This window comes from Lactuca saligna, chromosome 6, assembly GCF_052625555.1.
Source record: "Lactuca saligna cultivar CGN05327 chromosome 6, ASM5262555v1, whole genome shotgun sequence".
Lineage (NCBI taxonomy): Eukaryota > Viridiplantae > Streptophyta > Magnoliopsida > Asterales > Asteraceae > Lactuca > Lactuca saligna.
The window spans coordinates 44471750-44487989 of record NC_136422.1 but is presented as its reverse complement, the minus strand read 5'-3'; the positions used below and the strand labels follow the sequence as shown (position 1 = coordinate 44487989).

Here is a 16240-nt window from a genome sequence, read left to right as displayed (position 1 = left end):
GACTGCGTGTTTTGTTTATTAAGCATTTTTTTTAGTATCATACACAAAATTAACATAATATGATTGTTTTTTGTGTTAAAATAAGATATGAATATCTAAAAAAAATCATTGATTAACCAGAAGAAAGCTAAAGAACTTACCATATCAAAGGTAGCTTTTTATTCCTAGTATATTATGAAGGCACCAAGTGTGCCAAGGAAGAACAATACGTAATCGACTTTAAGGTCTCTTACAAAATACAATTTTTTCTATCTTTAAACTTGGTTTTAGGCGCCTAATACGTTTATCAAAGTTGCATATTAATCAATCCAGACATCTTCTGCAAAAAGCATATCATTCCCACTATTTTGGCAACAAGTAATCAAATACATGTATACCAAGTATTACGTTTTAGCTTTAAGGAATGTTTCGGTTATATTATATTTTGTTTTGGTTAGACTATTCTCATTAACAATCCAACCTAACCAATGAGTCATTTTGGTTAACAACCTTGTTCATAGTGGTTAGTTCAATAATATCCCTTATTAATGCCTTTTTAATATATAAATTAAGTTGACAATGGTTATGCAATTAAAATTAACAATGCATGGTTATGGTTAATGTATTGCTATTTACCATGATTATGGTTAATGTATTGCCAAATGTCATGGTTATGGACCTTATGGTATGCTATATATGTGTATATATATATATATGTTGTAAGCGTTTGTTTGTATTTGATCAAAATATATGAAATATGCTTTAGTTAACCTCTCATTTTCACAAACCTAAAATTTACATCTCAAAAAAATATTTATTCATACCACTTTACAGTCTCCACTAATAATTCCCATAGCAAACAAAACAAAATCCTCAAATAAATAAAATAGCTACCAAAACCCCAAACATCAAAAACGGATCGGGTCAGGCCCATCAACATGGCCCACGTGGCAAAATGCTCATGTACACTAATTCAATTCTCCTACCTAAAGCCCAACCCATCTGACCCATCTAAAAAATTTCCCAAGTCTAAATGGAAGCCCGTAGTCTTTAATAAAAGCGGGTTCACGTACAGCCTCTGGTGGGGCCCACACGTATACCCCTCGTTCTTGCTTACTTCCAGGGACAGTATTGTCCAAAACCATCGCTACTAGGAAAGCTATCACCATGTGAAGTGACAACAACGTGTTCATCACATAATTTAGCTGTAAATAATTTAACATGAATATATATATATATATATATATATATATATATATATATATATATATATATATATATATATATATATATATATATCAAGAATTGTTTAAATAATAATAAATATGCTTTACTTAATTACTTACCCCTTTGTGGTTGGAATTGTATTGGTGAAAATAGGCAGGGGTAGAAAGGGAAAAAAATAAAGAAAGTCCGATGATTATGATGTTCCGGGAGCTTCCGGACTCACTGTAACGTAAATTGGATAACCCGAATGCTGTAAGCATGGCCCACATTATGCATAGCAAGCCCGCAACCATAACTTGTGGAGTTGACGCTATTAACCCTCCTACTTTACCTGACACAAAAGATTCGCTTAATAAAAATTATATTATATAAATGATAATTGCTATAGCTTTTTTTTTTTATCAAAATGTTTTCTTTTGCAATTTTAGTCATTATTTGAGGTTTTTGTCACAAATTTTGTCTATGTTCCATGTAAAATGAGTAAATTTTGGAACAAAATTTGCAAAATTAACATTTTACTTGAATAGGGACCAAAAACATTACAAAAACCTCAAATAAGGACCAAAATTGAAAGAGAAAAGTTCTTGGGACCAAAAATGTAAAATTTACTTACCCACGAGGGATAATATGATCAAAACACACGCCCCTAACTCAACTGTTCTTCTGCTACCCATTTTTGTAACAGCGATTGTATGCACATTTTCGGTCAAAGTAGTTGACCCTATTCCTGTCCCCCATAAACCAGCCAAAATGCCAGAAATACCCTCAACACAAATCCCACGGCTCACAACACCCGGTGTAGGTGGCTTAGATGCCACCAACAATGACGATGCATGATACGACCCAACCTATTCAAAAAAAAAAAAAAAAAAAAAATTGACAAAATTACCAAAATACCCTTGTATGTAGAACAAAAATCAAAACAAGGGGATTAATGATTAGGCTTACTGAATCCACCGAAGAAATAATGGACACCACAGACATAACAATTGCCAACTTCCAGTTGAAAACAGGGGTACCAAATTGTAAAGGGTAAGGGAATCTAAACCATGGTGAAGATTTTAATGCAATTGACGTATTTGCCCCTGCCCGACAACTTTTCATCCTGGAAATATGTTTTTTGCAGTGATCAGATATTATATTGACATCACAATCTTTATATTTGTATGCCCCTGTTTCTGTCAGAATGTATGTGATTCCCCATGTTATAGCCATTCCCAATGGTACCTTTTAAATAAAAAATATATAATAAAAAAAATTCAAAATTGATGATTTCAAGATGTGAAATTTAAAGAGAATGACGCAAAGTTGTTCGCTTACAGCGTATATTAGGAATACACGATGCCCGAATAAGGAAACCTTACGAAGGTACTGAAAGAGAAGAAAGAAGGAATATTTATTAACTTTGTGTAATTTTGAAAATGAAATATGAAAAATAAATAAATAAATAAACTTACGAGAAAAAATATAATAACGATTAAGATCTGTAAAATGCCAATTTCGAGACATTCACCAAGGTGTGGGAAACCATAAGTGTAGAAAGAGAGTCCAACAGCTGCAATAGTTGGGGAAACAACCACTGGATTGATCAATCTGAAAAGGGTTGAGGTTAAAATTGTCTTTTTATTAAATTTATGGAGTATAATATTATATATTATTATATAAAGTTTATGGAAAAGGTGAAGGTGAAGATGAAGTGAAGTGGTTGACCTCAAGAGTAGAGTCATGAGGCCAGTGTATCCAAGTAATGCTTGAAAAGCTGATGCAATAATAATGGCTCCTTGTAGCTCCTTCATTATATGCTTGAAACTCTAGTACAAAAAATTATTAACAAATCTTTTAGAATTTTAAAAAATAACTTTTTTTTAACGAAGAATGCATGGAGAAACACTCAATAAATTAGTTACTAAGGTCCAAAACAAGTTCCCTCCTATAAAAATCTTGTCTTTTCACTTCTTAGAAACCAAAGATTTGTTGGATGTTTTGTGTGTCCTAATGATCATTGAATTTAATACGATTAGTTACTTTAACAATATTGCTTTGTGCTTAAATCCTTCAAAGAGTTTGAGGGAGAATAAACACAATGTTAAGTTGTTAACTAGTGTGATAAAGAAAGAATGAAATCTTCATGAAACAAAATGGAGATAGAGCTTACATTTTCATGGAGACCCAAGAACTGAGGGGATTTTATGATTGCAAGAGCAGGAGCAAGAAAGACAAAAGATGGACCTTGTATAAGGGGCAATCTTGATCCAAAGTTAGATTGTAAAAGTGTCGTGATTCCTGACACAAATAGCACAGTCGAAACCACCATTGACATATCCTCCTACACACACTAATGTCCATGAGACTAATTATAGAAAACTTCAGATGAATTTAACATGAAATCTATTGCAATTTGCAAGTGCTTACATGGTCGCCACCCATGGCTGTAACAATCACAAGCGGAACCAGAACTAGTGAACCCAACATTGAAAGATAGTGTTGGAATCCATACAACCCAATAGGAACTGAAAACAATCCATAGAAATAGGGGATATGAAATTGTGTTCATGGAATCGGGATTTTAATTGAAAACCACAACATTTTGAACGAAAATGGCGACAATTAGGAATGTAGAGATATTTACCAAGACCAGGAGTGTCTCTAAGCTCATACTTCATATGTGAACGACGAGAATCATCAAAAACCTGTGGCAATGTACTTTCGATGTCGCCGTTCCTCGCTGCCCTCCGACTCGGCTGAGGAGGCGTCGACGTTGGCGTCTCAACCGCAGCAGCAATTCTAGCGTGTCCATTAGCACCTCGCTTCGGCGGCAACGGTGCAGAACCACCCTGCGCGTCTCTCCTTTTCGTTGCCGACTGATCATTATCCGATTGCGGGTGCGCCTGAGCATTAGCCGGCTGCGGCGCTGGCGCCGTGGCGTTCACAGTCGGAATTGGGCGTACACGACTAGTTTCAAGATCAAGCGAAGCAGGAGGAGAGGGATTATTGGGCCTGGTAGACTGACCAGAGTCGCTTGCATTGCTCTCGCCGGAAAACCTAGGGCGGAAGCCGGTGTGTTTGGCCCAAGAGGAAGGATGCATTACAGGTGAGGAGTCAGCATCAGAACCTATAGCTGGTGATTTGGGGTCGGAGTTCTGTGCCATGTTCTGCTTCCGTCTTTAATGCATGTATCAGGGGTTAGGGTTTTAAGAAACGGGGAAAGGATCTACGGTGTAGGAATGGAGCCCATTAATGAACAGTATGAGATATTGCTGCCATGGTTGTTGAAGTTGAAGATCACATAGCTCTAGAGAGAGAAAGTGAGACGTGTGATGTGTGTGAGCAAAAGTGTGAAGTAGTGTGTGTTTTTGGGTGAAGGGGGAGAGAGACATACAGTTAATGGAGTGTTGTGTAGTAACTAGTAAGGAGGGAAGGAAAAACGGCGTTTGGTGACTTGGTCTCACTTTTTTTGGTATAATGTACCATTAGTACCTATAAATTCCTTTAATGATATTTTAGTCCCTTTATTTTGATACCTTATAATTAGTGCCTAGTTTTTCATTTAATGGTTTAATTCACACAAAACTTATTCAAAACATATATCATAACATTTCTTTCGAACTTCATATATACGATAAGTCTTAATAGTGTGAGTTAAAAGAAATGTGCATTAGTACATTTAAACATCTCTATTTTACCTTTTTACTCATTTACTAAAATATTTCTTTATTTTTCTCCATGCACCGTACCACACAACATTTATTCCTCTCTATTATACATCTTCTTAGATCTCTATATTTCATCGCTTCATCTTCTTGAATCTTTATCATCTCATTGTTTTGTTGTTCAAGTTTTATGTCTGACATGTCTCATCGAGTATTTTTCTTTGTTATCGCCACGATTCTTTTTCAATGCATTTTCTTCGATGGTACTTTTTTCGGTTCTCAGCCTCATTATTGCATCATTTAAAGGTTTATAGTTGTGATTTAGACTTTGTTATTGTCATGGTTCTTTGTTGATGCATCTTCTTTGATGGTACTTCTTTTCGATTCTTAACCCCATGATTACACCATTTAAAGGTTTATAGTTATGGTTTAGAGATGAAAATTTGGTAGAGAGTTATGGTTGCAGAGTTACATTTGGCAGTGTGTTGGACTAGTTTTGAGTTTATATAAACAATTTGTTAAGAAATTGTATGTCACTTGTCAAGAATCAGAATAGATCTGATGCCACTTGTAAAGCTCTAATAGCACAGTAAAGCGGGTAATGCACGAAACCACACACACAAACACATAGTTTTTATGTGGTTCGGTCAAGGTGGTTTACGTCTACAGGCAGGAGGACAATATTTTTATTCGCGAATTCTAGAACAGAGATTACAAGTATAATTTCATAAATTTTCGCCTACTTACTAAAATTCAAGACCTTATAAAAATGACTAGCAGCATCCTTATTATATAGACTATGGATAATACCTAAAACCCTAATGTGTTAAGACCATCAATCTGTTGGCCCATAAAAGTTTTCAACCGATCACAATTTTCCATGCAACTGCTTCTAAGCCTTCACCCTTGAGAGAAATTGCATGAACATCAGCTACACATGTGATGGAGCATCATGAGCCATCATGACACATCCTCCATCATGATATCGCATCATGTCATTTGGGGCATCCAGTATGAGCATCTTCAACTTCTGAGCATCCTTGGACTACCTTGAGCATTTTAACGTACCTTGTAACTTGATTGGTGCATCATGAGCCACAATAGTGAATCATGATCCTGTGTGGCACATCATGCCCCTAAATGGCGCATTATGATGCTCAAGTAGCATATCATGCTCATTAAGGGAAGGAAAAACGGCGTTTGGTGACTTGGTCTCACTTTTTTTGGTATAATGTGTGACATCCCCAAAATCTCGGCCAGAAAAGACCGATTTCATTTATGCTTTTTAAAATAATTTTCAGAGTAAATCCTTTTAATTTTAAAAGAGATGCGGAATTTGTTCCCAAAAACAAAACATGATGAAATAGATATTTATCAAAACATTTCATAAAGAAATATGATTTCATTTCATAATCAAAAGTCGGGATGTCATGTTCCGATACAGATCATAAAGCATAAACGATAGCATTACAAGTCATTCAACAAATATATACATATACAGACTTGTAAACAAAACAACTTGATGTTCGCCCATCTTAAGCTCTTGCGCCACTTCCTGTAAAATAAATCAACTGAGTGGGTCAGGCTTGGGAGCCTGGTGAGCATATAGGGTTTTCAACCCACAATAATTATATTTAATTTCAACAATCAACAATAAACCCGATTACCCATTCCCGTTATCCTCACCTTACGTTCCTAAAAATAACGTCTATTATAAGGAACCTATTTCAGGATTTTTCATCGGGACGGACATTACTGCAGAGGGGCTTCCTCAACATTAAGTGTCCTAAAGGCAACCATGTGGGGGATAGAGTACACCGGTGAACACGTCGTTCACAACACCTACAGGTAATGAGCCTGCTAGTGTTCCACATGACAGTGTAGAATAGTCTGTGGTCGTCATCCATACTATGCTGAATGACTAGAATAACACCAATAACACCGAGGCCTCTCATCTGTTTATTACACACCAATTACCTACCGATGTTCTACCCAACATATTAGTAGATAAAAATATACATTTTTATACATTGTTTAAAAACCTGTATAACATGCTTTAAGCAATACATATTCCACATAACAGATGAGGCATACACACATAACACGTATTTCATAGAGAATACATCAGATCTATAAGATAGAAGAGAGTGAATATACACTCACACGTATAACAACCAAATATATACACATAACACGTATTTTATATGAAATATTTCATAATATTGCGTTGGAATGAAAATAACTACACACTCACTTGATCAGAAGATGATCGGGCAGCACTACGTCTTGCAGAAGAGGTGTTTCTCCGTCGATCTGGAAGATCTTCACAAAACCGGGCTCCTCGCGGGCAGCGTTTCGGCTCGGGAATAATGCTCTTCGGGATCCTCGGGGCTTCGGATCTTGCTTCGGGGCTCGGGAATGATACCGGGGCTTTGGGGTATAAACGGCACGCAAAACGAGGCAAAACTTAGAGAGAGGGAAGAGTTTGAACAAGAGAAAATGGTTGAATTCGAGTTCTATTTATAGGCTGTTGGGTCTGGGATTACGCAGGGCGTACTCAGTACGCGGGGCGTACTCGCGTTACGCGGGGCGTACTTTGACGTCACTGCGTGCGTCGACTGGTGGCACTCGAGTATTGGTCAGACAAGTTGCATCCGACTGAGTACGCTGGGCGTACTCAAATTACGCTGGGCGTAATTGACTCGTTGAACTTCTAAATTGCGTAACTTTCACATACGAGCTCCGTTTTCGACGTTCTTTATATCCACGCGAAGGTCAGACCATACTATACAACTTTCATTTAGACTCCGTCGGTTAATTTTGACTTTTATTTTTATTATTCATTTTTAGAAGGCCGGGACAGAAAAACTTCGTTATAAATTCATAACTTCTTCGTCTGACGTCCGTTTTCGCCTAACTTTTCATTGTTTCGCTACTAACAACAAGATCTTCGATTATCATTTAGATTGTTTCGGCTAAAAACCGCTCAATCTCAAATCGAGTATTCGGGCTGCATACTGCTAAGTCGAAACTTAGAAAAATCATAACTTCCTCATACGAAGTCAGATTTGGGCGTTCCTTTTATGCACGCTCTCGGTTTAACGAAATCTACGACTTTCGTTTAGATCGCTAAGGCTAAATATCGCTCTATCTTAAATTCATATTTTACGTCACTCGGCGTCGTGCCGGTTCTGTCTCGAAACTTCGACATGTCATAGCTTCTTCGTTATAACTCGGATTTTGGCATTCCTTATATCTCCGGAATCCTTGTTTCAACCACTACAACTTTATGCAAAGATATCGGGCTTATCTCACACTTTAATTTTGACGCTTATTTTATTCTTAATTCATTAAATTATAAAAATTAAGAAAACACACACATAAATCACATAATTCAATTAATTCACAAATAATACATTTTTATTATTTCAAATTTAGTTACAAAGTTTAACCTAGACTATTACATTGCTAAAAATGGCAAGTCTAGAAACACGGGCGTTACATAATGTACCATTAGTACCTATAAATTCCTTTAATGATATTTTAGTCCCTTTATTTTGATACCTTATAATTAGTGCCTAGTTTTTCATTTAATGGTTTAATTCACACAAAACTTATTCAAAACATATATCATAACATTTCTTTCGAACTTCATATATACGATAAGTCTTAATAGTGTGAGTTAAAAGAAATGTGCATTAGTACATTTGAACATCTCTATTTTACCTTTTTACTCATTTACTAAAATATTTCTTTATTTTTCTCCATGTACAGTACCACACAAAATTTATTCCTCTCTATTATACATCTTCTTAGATCTCTATATTTCATCGCTTCATTTTCTTGAATCTTTATCATATCATTGTTTTGTTGTTCAAGTTTTATGTCTGACATGTCTCATCGAGTATTTTTCTTTGTTATCGCCACGATTCTTTTTCAATGCATTTTCTTCAATGGTACTTTTTTCGGTTCTCAGCCTCATTATTGCATCATTTAAAGGTTTATAGTTATGATTTAGACTTTGTTATTGTCATGGCTCTTTGTTGATGCATCTTCTTTTATGGTATTTCTTTTCGATTCTTAACCCCATGATTACACCATTTAAAGGTTTATAGTTATGGTTTAGAGATGAAAATTTGGTAGATAGTTATGGTTGCAGAGTTACATTTGGCAGTGTGTTGGACTAGTTTTTAGTTTATATAAACAATTTGTTAAGAAATTGTATGTCACTTGTCAAGAATCATAATAGATCTGATGCCACTTGTCAAGCTCTAATAGCACTTGTTAGATAGTAAAGCGGGTAATGCATGAAACCACACACACAAACACATAGTTTTTATGTGGTTCGGTCAAGGTGGTTCACGTCTACAAGTAGGAGGACAGTATTATTATTCGCGAATTCTAAAACAGAGATTACAAGTATAATTTCATAAATTTTCGCCTACTCACTAAAATTCAAGACCTTATAAAAATGACTAGCAACATCCTTATTTATAGACTATGGATAATACCTAAAACCCTAATGTGTTAAGACCATCAATCTGTTGGCCCATAAAAGTTTTCAAGCGATCACAATTTTCCATGGAATTGCTTCTAAGCCTTCACCCTTGAGAGAAATTGCATGAACATCAGCTACACATGTGATGGAGCATCATGAGCCATCATGGCACATCCTCCATCATGATATCGCATCATGTCATTTGGGGCATCCAGTATGAGCATCTTTAACTTCTGAGCATCCTTGGACTACCTTGAGCATTTTAACGTACCTTGTAACTTGATTGGTGCATCATGAGCCACAATAGTGAATCATGATCATGTGTGGCACATCATGCCCCTAAATGGCGCATTATGATGCTCAAGTAGCATATCATGCTCATTAAGGGTGCATCCTTGCTTCAGTAAAACATCATTACTTCGGAGCACATCATGACACTCAAGAGTGGTGCACCTTGCAACAGGGTGGCACACCTTTTCCTAAAGGTGGCGCATTATCCTTCTAATAGTGCATCTTCCTCCTTAAAATTACACCAAGATGCTTCAGTCTAACTCCAAATGCTCCAGTATGATCCATGATGCTCACATGTGCTTCTAAGTGCTCCATTGATCCTTGATGTCCATACTTTCTTCCAAGTAATCCATTATACCATGATGCTCACACTTACTTCCAAGTGCTCCATTAATACTTGGTGCTCACACTTTCTTCTAAGGGCTCCATTGAGAATAATCCAAATTCTCAAGTCACATTTAACAATCTCCACCTTGACTTGAGTATTCTCTGAACTCCTCTAGAAACCAAAAACTTATTCTCGCACCCTATCATATTTCCACGTAGGGACTTAAAACCAACAAATATCAACCAAGTCCAAGCAAATCTTTACATGATTTTTGAGAATAAAGTAAATAAATATTAAAAGCAATAAAATGTAAAGTAAAGATTTTGAAAGTAAAGTAAAGAGTTATATAAAAAAATGAAAGTAAAGCAAATAGTTATATAAAAGCTTCTGAAAGTAAAGGTAGGACTTATAAAAAAACTTTAGAAAGTAAAGACAATATATTTATAAAAGCTTTTAAAGTATTTTGTGTCTAAACTCATTAACTCGCAAGACATTTTTGTCATATGTATTTTTGATTATGTCATGTATCTCGGGATTGTACTCAAGAAATCAGAAGATGTTTGTTGATATGCTAGAAGTACTTGGAACATAGTTTAAGTGGAGTTTGATTTAACTCCTTAGTATGATCTTTTGTAAATCTTACATGGATGTTATGGTTTATGCTTGATATGAATATGTTAACACTCGGGATGTAAATATTTTAACAAATGGTTTTTATTAGACCGTATTTTTTGCAAAACATTAGTATATGCCATGAAATGATTTAAAACCATAGCATAAAAAGATTTGCGAAAATGGCGTGTTACAAGTTGATTGTAACATCCAAAAAATTTGATGTTACAACATTTACCCCAAAATGGTAAAATTTTCTATGTACTCACATTGGTAGTTGGGTCATCTAACTATGAATTGTTGTCCTTGAGCTTTACATTTGTTCTTGTTCCCACTTTTTCAAAACCTATAGAAATATCTCATTAAATGATTAATAAACTAGTCAATGTTTCTGTTAGAGATATGATTCCTTTATATTTAAATTGGTTATTAGATTCTTCTCAACCAAAATAACAACCCTTAAACAATGTAATAACTCAAAATATACATCAAATTCTAATACTTATAAAGTGTGTTCAAGTAATTTTTATTAATCCTCTTGTTGATGAATAATAAAAGTGTTCTTGTCAAAAATTGCTTAAGTAATTTTATAATGAAATTAGTACGTGTGGTATGATGTTTTAGGTAAAGATTTTAAGAACGTAAATTGTAAATTGTTGAAGATCTTGGAATAGGCCGAAAATCTTGAGAATAAGACAATAATGTTAAGATTAGTTACAAAGAAAATAAACTAAAGAAAGTTTAGAATGTTGATTTTAAACAAGATATGACATATAAGTACATATATGATTTGAGATGGGATAAAAATAATGTTTAAGTTGTGAATTCGCTGAGTATAGCAATAACTCTTAAGATATTCAAAAAAAAATGTTAAGATACCAAAGAGTATCTTGGGACTCTAATTAAACAAATAAATGATTGCAGTTGAATAAACTTTTAAAAAAAGGTTTGTACGCATAGAAATGGATCAAGACATAAATAATAAATAAAAATGAATGCAATCACACGGTAATATACGACTAAAACCCTTAATCTTTTAGGATATACGACATAAAACCTTAGGAGGTGACAATGTCATGCTGCCTTAGTGATTATAAATTAATAAAAGTAATGTTAAAGTGCAAGTCGATCGAGTATAGAGTAATTTTATGCTTACGAGTTTCTAAAGAGTAGGTAAGAATGATAGAGTGAATGTGAATGTGTAGTGATCAGCTTGTCTTTTTTATAAAAAATGATACAACAAACTCTCTTATAATCTTGAGATCTTGCTCGATTTGTAACTTCCGGGATTTATAAGGTATTAATTATATTATTATAAGATTAATGAATTGAATTGGTTTGGGCTTGGACCATTGGATCCTTGTGATTGGGCTGAGAAGTGTCGTACACAGGGCATACTATGCCATGCACGTTCAGCGTAATCATGAGATGAAGGCGCGGATGACATGCACGTACGCCCAGCGTACCAAAGGGTACGCGCAGCGTATACATGCTGTTGAGTCAAAATATGGTTTATACTTTGCTTTTCTTGGCAATTATATTTTTATGTAATATTTTATGAGCTTACAATCTACTTTACGGCCAGGTGGGGTGTTTACGGTCAGTGTTTACGCCCGTAAACGGGTTTATGACCGTAAACCCATTTACGGTCCATCTTCTCCTGCCCAAGTTTCCCTTGTATATATATAGGTGTTAGGGTGAGGAGTAGAGATTGATGATTAGTAGAGAGTTTACGGCCTAGAGAGAGAAAAACGAGTGTGTGTGAATCTTGTATTTGGATCTACATTCTAATCATCAAATAATACAAGATTCATCATCTTCTTCTTCTCCTTCTCTTCTATTTGATCTGACATCATCCGTTTGATCGGGATTCATCACCATTAAATAGATCTGATTGATACATAGGCAAATTAGGGACTTACAATTGTTATCAGAACTTGGTTGTATCAGTCAATTTTGTCAGATTTGAAACATTATTTGATCTTATTTTCGAAAGATATTTGCGTTTTTTTAAAGATCTCTGAAAAATAAGGGGGGTTTGTTCTTCGTGTTTTTCATAAAAAAAGGTTTTTGATCGAGTTTTGGAGCTTCAAAGTCGAAAAATCGGTGTTTTTGGTCGAAACCTGCAAGGGTGTGGCGGAGTTTGCGGCCGACGGCTATGGTTTCGGAGTTCATGGACCGAGGTTTGCGGCCTCGGCCTCGCACCTCGCACAAGGTCCTCGCAGCAGCTAGTTCATCGTCTTCGCTTCGTAGCTGCTTCGTCGCCTGGCTTCACATATATAAAAAGTAGGAAACAAGTATGGAGGCTGCCGAGAATCGAACTCGAGACGTCTAATTCATCGACCAGTGCCTTAACCAACCCCTCTAGTATCACCTTTGTTCCTTTCGTCCGCATTATTTCTACAAAAACACTCCTTTTCGGTTCCAAGTTTCGCAAAATTGTCATTTTTAGCCCAAAAATTAAATTTCTTTTATTTTTAAATTACTTTTTCATCTAAAAAAAAATAAATAATAATAATAAAATAATAATAATAATAATAATAATACTAAAAAAATAGTTTTTAATTTTTGACTTTTATTTTCGACTTTTGTCTTCAAAAATTGACTTTGACTTTATCGTTTGACTTTTAAAATTTCAAATTTAGCTTTTCGGTTTGACTTTTCAAGTTTGACTTTTGAGTTTGACTTTTTAAATTTGACTTCTAAGGTTGACTTTCGAGGTTTGTAGTCAAAGGGTTTGATTTTTAAGTTTGATTTTGGCTTCTAGTTGTGCTTTTTAATGGCTTTTAAGGTTTACGAGGGAGTTGAAAACATGAAAGAGAGTCATGAGGATATGTTAAGACAAAATTTCAACATTTTCGATTATATTCCTAGAGAAACCCTCGAAACTCGGTTGCAGCGATTTATTACACTTACTACTGAGATGAATATAACTGGGATCTTCTTGTCTAAGTTTGAGATAAACAAAAAGCTACTAAATTCACTTCCGAAATCGTAGGATATGAACGTGGCTATCATCAAGAAGACAAAAGATCTCAATCATCTTAGTCTTGCTAATGTAATTGAAGAACTTGATGCTTTGAAGTGTGGAAATATAATGAGTTCTGTAAACCTTCCGGTCAATGAAGTTTCATGTTCTCAATCATGTGAAGTTTCATGTACGCTATCTAGTGAAGATATGATTAAATTTCTTTGGGAACAAATTGATTTATTAAAAAGAGAAGTTGAGGACCTGAGATATGAAGGATATCAACTTAGGAAATGACAGAAACCCGTGAAGGCTGAATTAGAAGCAAAAACCAAGGACTTTAGGAAACTTCAGGAAGAGTATAGCAACAAGTGTGAAAATTATGACTATATTATGAGACAACTTGTTGCTTTAACTGAAGAGCTTGACACTTTGAAAATTAAGTGTGGAAAAACAGACGTTAGTTTTAAAAATTATACTGCATCAAGTCAGACAGTCAAGTCATTATTTGAAACCCAATTAAAATTCAAAGATAATCAAAACAAGAGTCTAGGGTATGATAGTGTTCCTCCACCTTTCAATCATAAGTACACATCCATCCCTATGACACATGAAGAAATTGACAGGGAGGCACATCTTCAATATGGCAAACCAGTTGGATTTGTGTCAGGATGTATTCATGGTGAATATACTAATGTTTCTACTTCATGTGCAGGTAAAGTAGCAGAAGATGAGAACAAGGAGAGCACTACTGAACAAACCAATGACTCTTTGAACTCGGAATCTGTTGCTTCGAATTTTGTTACTCCTAACGAACCTGCCGTTGAGAAATATAGGCCTCCAATTCCAGCGCAACAGAGTGCTTGTTGCAAGTGTGCATGTGGGAACAACAAGAAACGAGGCAAGGATACGCCACTAGGGGCAGGAAGAAACAACTTCACAGTGAAGAAAAAGACATGTTTTCACTGTGGAACACTTGGACACATTGCCCGAAACTATCCAAATCACGCATACGTTCCCTATTGCACACAAGGATGGTAAAACGCGCCAAGTAGGAGATACTTCAAAAGAAATCCTTCCAGTTCACGTTCAGATAATGGTGACTGGAACACGCAGAAGGCCAAGAATCAAACCCACAAGGCAAAGAATCTGAATCCCAAGGGCAAGAAGGGAATGCCGGCCAAGAAGACAAATCCAGGAGATGCTCCTGTGAAGCCAAGACCGGTTAGGTCACAGTCATCTCGGCAGCCGACATCCAGATCAAAAGCAAGTGCCGAGGCACCCATCCGATCCAACATGAAATGGGTTAAACCTTACTACAAATGGGTACCAAAGGTGAAAACTCCCAAATCTTCTAATGACTCTAATATTTCATCATCTTCTGTTTGTGATAAACAGGATATGTCATGGGAGAAAGTATCTTGCGTAGACGACAACGGTCAACCTAGTTTCAAAATAGACTGGGTTCCAAAGACCAATTGATCCCGCTCTGTGTTGGAGCAGCTATGGAGGCATATCATCAGACTTCGGTTTGTTGGTAGTGGATGTTCTAGGCACATGATAGGAGGCATCTCTCTACTGTACACCATTCAGAACTTTGTTTGAGAGGATGTGTCCTTTTGCAGGAAAGGAAGAAAGGAAGAGATCACAAATGGGGTTAGTACTTAACGATGTGAAGAATTTTCGGATATGTTCTAAGATTATGCTTGCTGTTCTCAGACCTTATGAATGCAGATTCAGTCGGTGAATTATGGTTTGTGTTTTCTTCTCTATACTCCTAGGTTTTTCTTAAGCTGATTCGCTTTAAAGACTAATTTTTGTTTTATGATAGTTTAAATTTGCGCATTTATTTTCGTTTCTCTCCTATGCACAAATCTAGGGGGAGAAATAAAAACAAAACAAAATTAGAAAATTTTTAAAAAAATCCAAAACCACTAGAAAATCAGAAAATCAAAATATGGTGTTAATGAAATGTGCTTGCAGGAGATGTTTTGGGAAGTGATATAATCATGTGATAACAGGCAATCTGAATCTGTGTAAGGGATTGAATCTGAATTTTCTAGGCTCTGTGTTCGATGCGCTGGTAGGCATGAAAGATTTTAAATGGATAGGAGGAGTTAAAACTTAAGAAATTCAAGGACTTGACAAACATTGACCTAGTTAGATCCGTTTAGCCTGACAATACGACACTCGGATAGGTTGAGCAGGGAGATATACATGAGAATCTACCGGTCACACTAATGAACCCGTATCTAGAACTGTGGATTCACTTTTCCTCGATGTGCGGATTCTGTCCTTAATTCCGGTTGGATGGGGGTGACTGGGGAATTCCGATAAACTAGGTATGTAGAAGGTTATTTTCTTTCTTTCTGTCTGTTAGTCATATGTTGCCTCCTCCGCGTGATCGGGAGATCTGACCTGGACTGTAACATATGCAACTCTATTTCTCTGCATCTTCTATCTATGCAATTCTTTCTATCTGTTGGCCATATACTGTCTCCTCTGCGTGACTCAAAATCCGACTTGGTACACAGTATATGCACCATTCTCTTCTCAATCCCTCTATAACTCCAGTTAGTCATATGTTTCATCCTTTGCATGATTGGAAGAGATCCGACCTGGATGTACAACATATGCATTCTAACTCTATCTTTTCTCTTAATAATTGTCTGCTCACCCGGTGTAAG

General features: G+C 35.8%; 1 protein-coding gene across 1 annotated transcript; it reads right to left on the bottom strand.

Moving 5' to 3' along the window:
* Window positions 1-728: 728 nt before the first annotated feature.
* On the bottom strand, window positions 729-4597 carry LOC145003214 (nucleobase-ascorbate transporter 12-like). Its single transcript, XM_078962341.1, has 10 exons — window positions 3836-4597; window positions 3619-3716; window positions 3362-3532; window positions 2917-3017; window positions 2664-2799; window positions 2527-2577; window positions 2155-2433; window positions 1820-2054; window positions 1326-1537; window positions 729-1184 (listed from the first exon to the last, which is right to left on the bottom strand). The coding sequence occupies exons 1-10, from the start codon at window positions 4353-4355 to the stop codon at window positions 966-968; spliced, it is 2022 nt and encodes a 673-aa protein (XP_078818467.1). The 5' UTR covers window positions 4356-4597; the 3' UTR covers window positions 729-965.
* Between the last annotated feature and the right edge of the window lie 11643 nt (window positions 4598-16240).